Raw genomic sequence first — 12,235 nt, forward strand, 5'->3', positions numbered from 1 at the left:
GAAATCAGCTCATTGTGGAAGTGCTGTTTCTTTAATGTGCCTTCTATCACTGGGTCCAAGAGAAAATGAAATTTTACCTAATTGAGATAAAATGATGTGAAGGAACAGGAACAGTCCTAAAATAGCAATTCATTTAGAGCAAATATTTTTTGCTGATTAGACTTCCTGTATTCACAGACAGTGACATATCGTTGTTCAGATCATGACAAGAAAAATACTTTACTTACTTTTACTTGTATGTTACATATTGGATAATAGCTGGCCTGTACACACAGTGCTTAATAAATTTAAGAGACCATCATCGAGTGTAAAGCGTATGCTGCCCTAAGTTAACATTGCTGGTAAGTACTGGTTTCTGTAAGTTTCTGTAATGGTTAATCCACCCGTGTGCTCAAGCACTTTATATTTTTAATGCTAATTTTTTTCCCCAAGAATTTTCAAATTTACTGTTTAATAAAATAAATAAATAAACAAGATTATTTTATTTTTGGATTAAGATGTCAAATCAGTTATTTATTTACACTCGTAAACAGAAAATATAGTTTTCCTGGTTGAATGTAACGCTCGATTAATTCCTGACTCCTCAGAGAAGTCCAGCGTGCCGCCTCAAATTTGGGTATAAAAACATGAATTCAGTTTGTTATTTGGCTCACAAATAACAAATATAATTTATCGTTTTAAACAAGTTTTTGACAGATCTCTAAATTGTTTGTGTTTTCTTGTTTTCATGGCAGGTGGTCTAATAAATCTATAAATACAACAATATGTGCCAGCGCTGTTGACACAGTGGAAAAAGAAGAAATGACACAATGGAGTAATGGAGATGGAGCACACAAATTAATTAGTGCATCTCATATCTATGTTTGCCATCTCACTGTGGGGGCAGTTTTATTTTTATAATTCTGGTGTCCATCTGCGCCTTTCACTCACATAACCTAAACAAGATTTCTGAAGATACCGCCCCACTCCTCCTCGTTTGTAGGAGGAAAGGCCTCGAGCCATGGGACGTCCCTGCAGTGTTTAAGGAAAGACACGAGGATTTGCTTGTTATGTATAAACAGGTAGGAAAACTATCGCCCTGGCCAAGGCTGATAGGATTAAACAGATTTGTGAGCGGTGCTATTTAAGCAATAAAGACAGCTGCAGGTTGAAAGCTGTTACAGGTGTTTAGAGAGCGAACGAAGGGACAGGACTCTCAGCAGAGGTTCAAAGCATCAGCAGAGCTCTACAGGTATGTTTCCTGTTCATGTAGATGACAAGAAAGCTGCTGAAGACGTTGTCACGGATCTGCTGTTAAAGACAGAATGAGGTTATAGCATAGTTGTGGGGACGTGGCAGATTGAGTTCTTCCTCTAGAAAGAGGTTTAACAGAAAAAAAAATTTGTGATATTACATATCAAAGAGTTTAAATGATGTCATTTAAGGGTTTCGTTTGAAGAAACAGCCGTGTGCATGAAAGGGGTTAATTAGAAGAGGTTTATTAAATTCTGTGCATCATCCGTTTATCATCTTTGTTAGGCTGTTTAATAATAGAATTCATTTTCTATCTGGCTTTAATAAAAGATATAGGTTGTCATCTTTTCATCGTTTTCATGCTAAACCACAATTTTCCTTTGTTTTTTGTTTTTTTTTATTTTATTGCAGTTATTCATTTGTATCTATAGTAGTTTTAGGTCAAATTTTCCAAATTTAATTTGATAATTTAATTTAAAGCACTGCTTCTGAGCTTTCTCGAACCATAATTGCCTTAGCATTTAAAAAACGTTTTTCAAAGTGGAAATTTATTATTAGCTTTGGAAACTTTGGAAGCTTTTCAAAATATATTTTATATTTATTTCCCTTTTTCCGCATACTTTAAATGACATATCAGTGTGAGATGTGGAAAAACTCACTGAGCCTTGAGCTAATCATGCTTTATCTGTATTTTATTAGATTAAAGGTCATCTGTTTGCAGTCAGGAATGCTCCTCTGCAGAAAGACATGCTATTGTTCTTGAGTAATGTGCTGAGCTTTGGAAATGTAATCTTTTTAATACCATTAAGAATGCATGTTTTAATCGTGTTTTACAATATTTATCGTTTTACCTTGAGATGAAGACAGACATTTCAGAGATGGATGTCTTTTAATCTGAAAAGACAGAAGCTATGACTATATTTACATGGCTGGATGCTTTAATTTAAGTGAACCACTCTTTTAGGATCTAGTCTACAAGATGAATAAAAATGTGCAGTTAAATAAGATCCAACTCTGAAAAATAAAATAAAAAATAATCTCGACTATTATTTCCCGCTTTTCATTTCAGAATACATTTTGTTTTACAGCACACTAAATCAGCCACCACTCCTGTAAATGCACACCAGCACATTTGAGTGTATACATTACTCTTCTGTAGAGGAAATAACGCCATTAATCCACATCTCCATAATATAATCATGTATAATGACACAGCCGCGTTTTAATCAACACTAAACTTCTGACATTGTCTCAAAGCGCCTCATTTGATACCCGATCACCTCTTGTGGCAGCAGCGTGTAGTGCATCCGGCAGAGGATGCAGCTGGTTGTCATGGCAGCAGTGCTGGCGCTGGCGGGGGCGGAGCAAGACTGCAGCTCCGGCTGTCGCCCAAAGAACATCAGCCTCCCTGTGGACACCTGCGGCACCACCGAGTTCGTCGACACCACCATTTGTGAAGGACAGTGTTTCCAAAAGGTGAAGAGTGACTCGCTCTCCTCTAACTTGTGCTACTTGTGCACTGTTTTTCCCGGTGAGACATGTGCGTTTATTCTGCTTAGACGTGATGTGTTAAGCTGAGCTCAGTGCTCCTGAGGAAATCATTCATTTCGATTTGATTTATACAAATCACCACAGCTGTCACTTAAATGTGTTTTATTGTAAGGTGAAGGCACTACGGAGAAAAGCCCAATCACATAACCTCCCATGAGCAAGCGCTAGGTGACAGTGGGAAGGAAAAACTCCCTTTTAACAACAAGGAACCTCCAGAACCGAGAACCAGCCTCGCAGTCATCCAGTCTGAGTGGCTGGGGGTGACAATAATAGTTGCAATCTGAAAATTTTATAGTGTTCAGTAAGATTATGTATTGCTATAAGTTTTCTTTAAAGATAAATCACATTTACAACTTTATAGCAAACCTCTTAAAGGCTACTGCAGGGGCACACATTTGATCCTCACCAAGCCATCTCTTGTGTCATTCCCTGGCCCTCCACCTGTTTTCCCTCTCTACATACTACTGCTCCATAAAAACAGAAAAGAAAGAAAAATACTATAATGAGAGATCATTACATAATACAAGCTTTAGGGTTAAAGCACACATTCAATGACCATCAAAATTATACAAACTTTGTACAAGTATATAGAAAATGAAAATTTAAAATTGACCTCTAACATCAAAAGATACCACAAGTGACCCTTTTGAAAGGGTTGTAGTCCGGTATTAGTTTATTTATTAAAATGTTTGCAAAGCCGATTAAAATCTTGTACTTTTGAGTTTTTTAATGTCTCACAAGCTAAATAATCTTAAATAGTGGCAGCAAAAGTCAAAAGCTGTCAGATTCATGAAGTTGGAATGAAATCCCTTTAAAGAAATGGAACTGACTGTGTTTATATCCATGTGTCTGATCCCTCTGCTCTGCTGGTAGGATCCCAACTATGTTCATACTGACGACGGGCCCAAACAGAAAACCTGCAACGGAGAGTGGTCCTACGAGGTGAAATACACAGAGCAATGTCCACGGGGTTTCATCTACCCTGTGGCCAGGAAGTGTGAGTGCACTGCATGCAATGCAAACACAGACTGCGGGACCTTGTCTGGATACATACCCAGCTGTTAGCCCTTTTAAAGAACCCCAGTATTCATCCTGCGCTTAACAGTTATCTTCTTTGCACCTCTTCCCTCTGAAATAAACCAGTGATACAAGCCTTTCTGTTTCAATCTGTTTTATTACAATTTTTTATAAATGCAACCCCTCCCTTAAAAGTTATTCTCTTTATACGTGTAGGTAATTGTGGTCACACCAGAACACAGGTATCAATAGTCGTTATTAGACCGCTTGCATTATTAGTGGCGCGCTTCAGTCTTATAGTGTCATAAGTCACAGTAGAAGAAACTGTGTAGATGCAGCAGACCTGTAGAGTCAGCTAGAAAAGCAACCACCCAACAGTTTCCCTTTTTGTTTTGAGCGGGGTGACTGACCCCTGAAAGTCAATAATCCTGCGAGTCAGGTTTCCCTGCTGAGAACAGGATATAATCTTGCAAAGAAAACAGAACACTTCTCCTCCTCTTTTGACAGGTGGAAATGAAAATATAGAGTTTGCAGCATATTGAACTCCCCCCCCCCCCTCCCCCTGCAAAGTGCCTGCAAATCGGTGTCTCTCTACTCAACTCAACACAGCCTAGTGAGCAGAAAACCTCCTCAGAGCTGTTAAAGTGGTGGAAACTATAAGCCAGCTAAAGATACAGATCTAATATTGTATGCTTGGGTGTGAGGAGGCCTCAAAACATATATAGATTAAAAAATGAATATAAAACAGAGTATGCACCTGCAAGCTTTGTTTTTTCTCCTCTGATCCAAACTAAGGACTTTTCAAAATTTGGGACAAAAGAAAAAGGCAAAATTAATGGACACCTTTGCAGAGAAATGAGAAGAAGAATAAATGAGCCCTTCGCGCCCTGAAGTCTGAAAAAGTCTGTTACGATAAAGTTTGGAACAGACTTATTATGCTGCCCTCACGACACGTGACCCTGTGAGGTTAGACAGCTAGCGAACAAATAGAAGAGGTCTTCCACACAAGGCTTGACTTTCTTGTTTTTATGTAACTAGAACATGAGAAAAAATGAAAATGAATCGCTGGTTAACACACATCTTAATAACAACTTGCCGATTAGCCTAGCTTAACATGTACATTACATCAGCATACAGTTCGCTCCATGTAAACACACATAACGACTGTCTCTACACATGTCAATACTCACAAAGACGAACGTTTTCCGAGGTGCGAACGTGTAGAGCACTCTTAGCGTGAACATGAACTAGTCCCTATTTAATAACTGCCGGAGCACTTTTTCACGACATCATAAGCGAAAGGGTACATCAAAGATAGGTTAGTGAACAGGACACTCCCTCGCTCCATTTCCGCACATAGGATACAAAGATCTCTTGTGGAAATGATGTCTCACTCTGAGCTTATTTATCACTCTGCTTATGTGGCTCAATCAGCACACACACCAACCGCTGACTTTTGACTCAAGGGCATAACACTCCCCGCTTGATATACACACATTATATCACAATAAACATCAATACAACATATTCAAACATCATCTAGCATTGAAGAATATTCATTCAGTCTCTGCAAGCAAAACAACAATCTCTGAAACTGGTCTGAGAAACATTTTAACAGTCCCATCTTTTACAGTCCGCACTTCCACTTTTCGGACCTTCTTGTCGCTGCTGGGGAATGTTTTTACTATTAGTCCCATGGGCCATTCGTTCCTGCTGGCTTGGGGGTCCTTTAGCAGGACCACATCTCCTTGTTTGACATTAGGTCTAGTCTCTGTCCATTTTGCACGACTTTGTAAGGTGGACAAATATTCTCCTTTCCACCTTTTCCAAAAGGTATCAGCAAGGTGTTGAACATGTTTCCATTGTTTCCCAAACAACTGCCCTGATGAAAAGTTCCCAAGTGGGGCGGACACAGCACTCATCTTCTGCGTTAGTAGCACTGCTGGAGTGAGTACTGCAGGACTGTCAGGGTCGGTGGATATGGGAACAAGAGGCCTTGCATTAATAATTGCCATCACCTCGGCCATGAAGGTGCACAACACTTCATGAGTAAGACGTGTTTGTTCAGTTCGTAACAACATTGCATCCAGAATGCGCCTGGCAACGCCTATAAGGCGCTCCCACGAGCCTCCCATATGAGACGCATGAGGGGGATTGAAAGTCCAAACACACCCTCTCTCTTGCAGGTACTTTCCTACTGCTTTGTTTCCTGAGTTTAGGTCTAATTCCTTACAAGCGCCCACAAAATTCGTGCCTCTGTCCGAGCGCAGAAACTTGGCCGGGCCCCGAATAGAGAAGAGCCTTCTTAATGCATTGATAAAACTATCAGCAGACATAGTCTCTATCAGTTCGATATGCACAGCCCTAGTTGACATGCATGTGAATAACACAGCCCAACGTTTGTTCTGGGAACAACCACCTCTTGTACGACGCGTCACAATAGTCCATGGCCCAAATACATCTAGGCCTACAGTGGTAAAGGGTGGTTCAGGGGTGACTCGGTCTGCAGGCAAGTCTGCCATTTTCTGGATCTGCATTTTGCCTCGCAACTTGCGACATGTGACACACCGATGAATGACAGATGACACAAGCCGCTTCCCTCCAATTATCCAGTACCCAGCACCACGGATAGCTCCTTCAGTTATGTGTCTTCCTTGATGAGCCACTCGTTCATGATAGTGAGTTACAATTAGCATGGCGATGTGGCTGGTAGATGGGATAATCAGAGGGTGCTTTTCATTCTCTGTGAGATCGGCAGCGGAAAGACGTCCACCGACTCGTAAGAGACTGTCTTTGTCCACTACAGGATTGAGCTTTTTGAGTGCATCAAATATGCCACTGACCTTCCTTCCTTTTTTAATGTTTTCAAGCGTCCCTTTGTAAGCTTCTTGTTGGACGGCTCGAATAATGACTGCTTGGGCTCGGGTGAGTTCTTGGACGCTCGGTGTCTCACTGAAACCTTTCCATCCCCTTTGCCCACTTGTCTTTTGTGCAAAGGATGTAACTACATGAATGAGTCTGGCTATGACTCTGCAAAGAGTGATCCAGTTTGAGTACTTTTTGAAACGGTCAGAACCCAACTGTGGCTCTGCTACAGTAGTTTTCATTACTTTTATTTCCGGATGTATCTCTCTGTCTTTTTCAGGTTCGATGAGCGTGAAAGGACCAGTGTGTGGTTCTGTGTGTGGGTCAGAGTACAGAAAGGGTGGACCTGAGAACCAGGTACTGTTCTGCAGGTCTGCTGCTGGAATGAACCGAGTGGCCTGGTCAGCTGGATTTAACTCACTTGGTACATAATGCCATTGACTCGGATGGGTGGATGCTCTAATGCGCGTAACCCTGTTGGCAACATACATGTAGAATCGTCTGGAGGTGTTGTGTATGTACCCCAACACAATCCTACTGTCTGTGTAAAAAGTCACATTGTCTACTTTAATGTCTAACTCGTCTCTGATGAGCTCAAACATTTCCACCGCGAGCACAGCAGCACATAGTTCCAGGCGTGGTACAGTGTGTGCGGGGCGGGGTGCGAGTTTAGACTTCCCCATCACAAACCCAGTATGACACTGTCCTTCACTGTCAACTGTACGCAGATAGACTACTGCACCTATAGCGACAGTGGAGGCATCACAGAAAATGCAAAGTTCTTTCGCTTTCGTTGTGCTTAACGTACCTGGGCTGTAGCACCTTGGTATTTGGAGGTTCTCAAGGACTTGCAAGGAGTCTTTCCATGAGTCCCACCTCTCCTGTTTCTCAGGGGGTAAGAGTGTGTCCCAGTCTTTTCCATCAGATGACAGTTCTCTGAGTAATGCTTTGCCCTGCATTATTATGGGAGCAGCAAATCCCAAAGGGTCATAGAGGCTATTAACTGTCGACAATACTCCCCTCCGTGTGAATGGTTTGCTCTCATTTGACACCTGGTAAGTGAAGCTGTCAGATTGTAGGTTCCAACAGAGTCCCAAGCTTCTCTGAACTGGAAGAGGGTCTACTCCTAGGTCTAAATCTTTCAGGTCCTTTGCACGATCCTCAACAGGGAAAGCTTCCATGACTTGACTGCAGTTTGATGCCACCTTGTGGAGGCGCAAGTTAGACTCTGCCAACATGTTTTGCGTTCTTGTGAGCAGGTTGATTGCTTCCTCTGGCGTGGCGACTGATGTGAGACCATCGTCAACATAAAACTGACGCTCAACAAACTGTCTTGCATCAGATCCGTGTTCTCGTTCTCCCTGCTGTGCTGCCTGTCTCATGCAGTAGATGGCAACAGCGGGTGACGGGCTGTTTCCAAACACGTGGACCTTCATTCTAAACTCAACTATGCTCTTTGTAATGTCATTGTCCTCATACCACAGATAACGCAGATAATCTCTGTGGTCTTCGCGCACAACGAAGCAGTAAAACATTTGCTGCACATCGGCTGTCAGGGCTATGGGCTCTTTGCGGAAGCGCAACAGCACTCCCAATAGGGAGTTGTTCAAATCAGGTCCGCCAAGAAGCACTTGATTGAGCGAAATTCCATCACATTCTGCACTTGAATCAAACACGACTCGTATTTGTTGTGGCTTCTGTGGGTGGTATACCCCAAACGTGGGCAGATACCAATGTTCTTTACTTAGTGGCAGAGGAGGGGCAGGCTCGGCTTGGTCGTTATCCAACATTTTCTGCATGAATTGGATGTAGTGATCTTTCATTTCTGGTCTCTTTTCCAAAGTCTTTCGGAGAGAGCAGAGGCGTTTTAGGGCTTGTTCTCTGTTGTCAGGGAGCCTCCTTCTCCGTGAGCGAAAGGGTAAAGGTGCAACCCAGCTGTTCTCTTGGTTTTGATAAACTTCACTGTCCATTATTGTCAGGAATGCTCTGTCGTTGATAGACATGGCTTGTTTGTTATCACCCTCAGATCTAACAAACACAGAGTGTCCCAAATTGTCTGTGATGCAGGTTGCATTCATAGTGACCCCATAATTCTCTTTAACGTGAATTGTGTTTGGGCAAGGCTCAAAATAGGATGCACGTCCATTATCTAAGGTGTGTGTTTTATAGACATTGACCTCTGACTGACTGTGCGCTTTTCCTAAACACACCTCCCCCACAATAACCCAACCCAGGTCTAGCCTTTGGGCGTATGGTGCATCATTGGGTCCGTTGATTTGCTCACGTACCTTATGGACCCTGATGACGTCCCTTCCAAGGAGTAAAAGGATTGGGGCGTGGTGGTCGACAGGTGGGATGTTATCTGTCACTGGAAGAAGATGTGGGTGATGCTGGGCAATCTCTGGAGAGGGTATTTCAGATCTATTGTCTGGAACAGAGTCACATTCAATTAAAGGGGGTAGCTGGATGTTGACTTCTCCATCCAAGGACTCGAGGAAGAAGTTTACAGCTCTCCTACCTGAGGTTTGTTCTCTGCCAGAGCAAGTCTTTAAGGTGTATGGAGTGGGTTTGGCATTGATTTTGAAAAGGCTGAAAAACTCTGACTTAACCAGTGACCTGTTGGACTGATCATCTATTACTGCGTACATTTTTATAGCTCTCTCTTTTTGGCCTGCGGGATACACTTTGACCAAACTGATCTTAGAACATGAACGTGGGCTATCACCTTGGCCACATACCTCTGTGCACTTCGACTCGACTGAAGGTGAGCTCTCGATTTGCTCTTCATTGTCGTTGTTTCCTGGTGTAGTACTCTTAGGGGCAAGAGTAGGACCAGGATGCATTGCAGATAAGTGTTTGAGGCTGTCACATTCAATACACTTAACCATTGCTTTACAGTTTTTTGCAATGTGTTGGACAGACCCACAGCATCTGTAGCATATGTGGTGCTCTTTGAGATAGGCTTGTCTTTCTTCAATAGGTTTGTCTCTAAAGAGCTTACACTTTTTGAGTGGATGTGGTTTTTTGTGGATTGGGCACTGGCGATCCGGTTCCTCCATTTTCTTTGGACTGAGATTATTCTGGTCCGACTCTGCCGTAATGTCCATTTTGTGTGCTGACACAGTAGGTTTGCGACTATAAGACCTCAGTTTTTCTGTTGGGGGAGAAGGGACATGGGTGTTGGCCTTGGACATAGCAAAGCTTGGGTCATTCCTCATTTTCGCTTGCCGCTGGACAAATTGTGTGAAAACTGAGAAAGGAGGAAATGACACACTATGAGTCTCCTTGTACTGTGTTCCTACAGTTGTCCACTTTTCCTGTAGGTTGAAGGGAAGTTTTTCCACTATTTGCCTGACTCCTCTAGCTGTGTCCAGGTAAGCAAGTCCTGGGAGCGCGCCATCTTGTTTAGCACACTGAAGCTCCAATAAGATGTCACTAAGTTCCTGCAGCTTAACATTGTCTTTGTTTGTGAGTTTGGGAAAGTCCTCTACCTTTTTTAAGAGTGCGTCCTCAATAGCCTCAGGTGAGCCGTAGCACTCTTCAAGGCGTTGCCAGACCATCTTCGCACCTGCAGCAGGATTGAGGGTGTGTACAGCACGAATGCGCTTAGCCTGTTCGGATGATGTTGGACCCAACCATTTTGTTAGCAAGTCCAATTCCTCTCTTGGAGACAAATTTAGGTCTTTGGTTGCGCTGATGAATGAGGTTTTCCATGCCCAATAGTTTTCAGGTTTGTCATCAAATTGCAAAAGACCTGTGCTGACTAGTTCTTTGCGAATTAGGTATTTTGCAAACTGTTGCATTTCACTTGATTCAGGTACACAGTTGTTAAGGTTGGGGGTGTGCTTTGTGGAGTTGGACCAGTACGTGTCGACTACACCAGTGTTCACTGTTTGCTCCTGTTTCCTTTCTCTATTTACAGGTGGTGTTTTCGTCTGAGTGTTGGTTATAAAAGGATTAGTTATTTGTGTACTGTCTTGTGCATCTACTTCATTGCAATTTCCTTTAGGAGGCTGTGCTGAGTCGTGCTGAGTGTCTGGGTAGAGTAACTCACATTGTTGTTGAACATATTCGTTAGTGCGGTGCACTGTACTGATGGGCTCAGCTTCCTCACAAAGTTCTCCGTAGAGCTCCCCGCTCTGAATCTCTGCTTCTTCATAGGCTGAGGCCTCTGCTTCAGCTGCGGCTATTGCTTTTTGGCACTGGAGGACATGTAGATGAGCATCCAGTTCAGCTCTCTGTTTCATTGCATTAGCTTCCTTTTCAGCGAAGGCCAGTTGAGCTCGTGCTGCTTGAGCTTTGGCGTAGGCCCTTGCAGCTGCAGAAGCTGTTGATGAGGATGTCCGTTGAGAACGCCTTGTCGAGGTTCTGGATTGCTGCGACTTGGTGTCGAATGGTTGAGACCGTTGCTGCGTTGTAGCTGGTTGAGTGGCAACGTCTGGTTGCTGTTCACCACCGGCTGCTTCGTCTAGCTCTTCAGCAGCGTAGTCTTTTAGGTAATTTCTTCCTGAGCGTAGACTCATGTTGCTTAAAGTAGCTCTGTATGTTTGAACCCGCTGAGTAGGCGTCTTTTCCTTCGTCTTTTTACTATGCTGCCCTCACGACACGTGACCCTGTGAGGTTAGACAGCTAGCGAACAAATAGAAGAGGTCTTCCACACAAGGCTTGACTTTCTTGTTTTTATGTAACTAGAACATGAGAAAAAATGAAAATGAATCGCTGGTTAACACACATCTTAATAACAACTTGCCGATTAGCCTAGCTTAACATGTACATTACATCAGCATACAGTTCGCTCCATGTAAACACACATAACGACTGTCTCTACACATGTCAATACTCACAAAGACGAACGTTTTCCGAGGTGCGAACGTGTAGAGCACTCTTAGCGTGAACATGAACTAGTCCCTATTTAATAACTGCCGGAGCACTTTTTCACGACATCATAAGCGAAAGGGTACATCAAAGATAGGTTAGTGAACAGGACACTCCCTCGCTCCATTTCCGCACATAGGATACAAAGATCTCTTGTGGAAATGATGTCTCACTCTGAGCTTATTTATCACTCTGCTTATGTGGCTCAATCAGCACACACACCAACCGCTGACTTTTGACTCAAGGGCATAACACTTATTTTTAGCCCAATGCAGGTGCATCTTCTGACTCTACAGACTGTTAGCATAAAATCTTATTATAAGGCCAGAGACAAACCTGAGGCTGCTGCTAGCAACAACTCACTCATTAATATGACAAGCTGTTAACTACCTACAGTGCTGTTACCTGGCAACACACCGGCTTTATCATCCTGCATTGTGGACAGCAAGTCATTCATTAACAGCTTTAGCATGTGGGTTTGTTGGTGAAAAAAAACAACAAAACACGGTTTAATTGTTGAACTAAAGTGTATATTTTTTTTCCTTTTCAGGGGCTGGAATGCAATAAGAGGCAACGCAACACTATAGTGATGCTTTTTGCACAAAAAATGATGTGATCATGATACAGTGATTCTGCAGTCTCAGTGTTTTGTGAGACAATCACGTATAATGGATCATGACAATCTGCGACACTG

General features: G+C 42.8%; 2 protein-coding genes across 5 annotated transcripts; one reads left to right on the forward strand and one right to left on the reverse strand.

Annotated features, from left to right (window-relative positions):
• The first annotated feature begins 487 nt into the window (after window positions 1-487).
• On the forward strand, window positions 488-4,739 carry LOC147339368 (gonadotropin subunit beta-1-like). Its single transcript, XM_086293779.1, has 2 exons — window positions 488-2,709; window positions 3,658-4,739. The coding sequence occupies exons 1-2, from the start codon at window positions 2,551-2,553 to the stop codon at window positions 3,847-3,849; spliced, it is 351 nt and encodes a 116-aa protein (XP_086149905.1). The 5' UTR covers window positions 488-2,550; the 3' UTR covers window positions 3,850-4,739.
• LOC147339369 (uncharacterized) lies at window positions 2,496-11,961 on the reverse strand. 4 transcript variants are annotated; one of them, XR_015129192.1, is made up of 5 exons: window positions 4,992-11,961; window positions 3,839-3,913; window positions 3,615-3,701; window positions 3,151-3,248; window positions 2,496-3,064 (listed from the first exon to the last, which is right to left on the reverse strand). XR_015129192.1 is itself a non-coding variant. In XM_086293731.1 (2 exons), exon 2 carries the CDS (start codon window positions 11,187-11,189, stop codon window positions 5,358-5,360), a length of 5,832 nt encoding a protein of 1,943 aa, XP_086149857.1. In that variant the 5' UTR covers window positions 11,190-11,354; window positions 11,511-11,961; the 3' UTR covers window positions 4,368-5,357. The 4 variants fall into 4 exon arrangements, 2 of the variants coding, with proteins under 2 accessions (XP_086149857.1, XP_086149871.1); XR_015129190.1 differs by lacking the exons at window positions 2,496-3,064; window positions 3,151-3,248; window positions 3,615-3,701; window positions 3,839-3,913 and adding an exon at window positions 4,368-4,835; XM_086293731.1 differs by lacking the exons at window positions 2,496-3,064; window positions 3,151-3,248; window positions 3,615-3,701; window positions 3,839-3,913 and having other exon boundaries at window positions 4,368-11,354; window positions 11,511-11,961.
• Between the last annotated feature and the right edge of the window lie 274 nt (window positions 11,962-12,235).

The sequence above is a fragment of the Aulonocara sp. 'chitande type north' Nkhata Bay genome, linkage group LG1 (assembly GCF_057382095.1).
Source record: "Aulonocara sp. 'chitande type north' Nkhata Bay isolate Kocher_YH1m ecotype deep benthic linkage group LG1, A_spYH_male_GT1.1, whole genome shotgun sequence".
Lineage (NCBI taxonomy): Eukaryota > Metazoa > Chordata > Actinopteri > Cichliformes > Cichlidae > Aulonocara > Aulonocara sp. 'chitande type north' Nkhata Bay.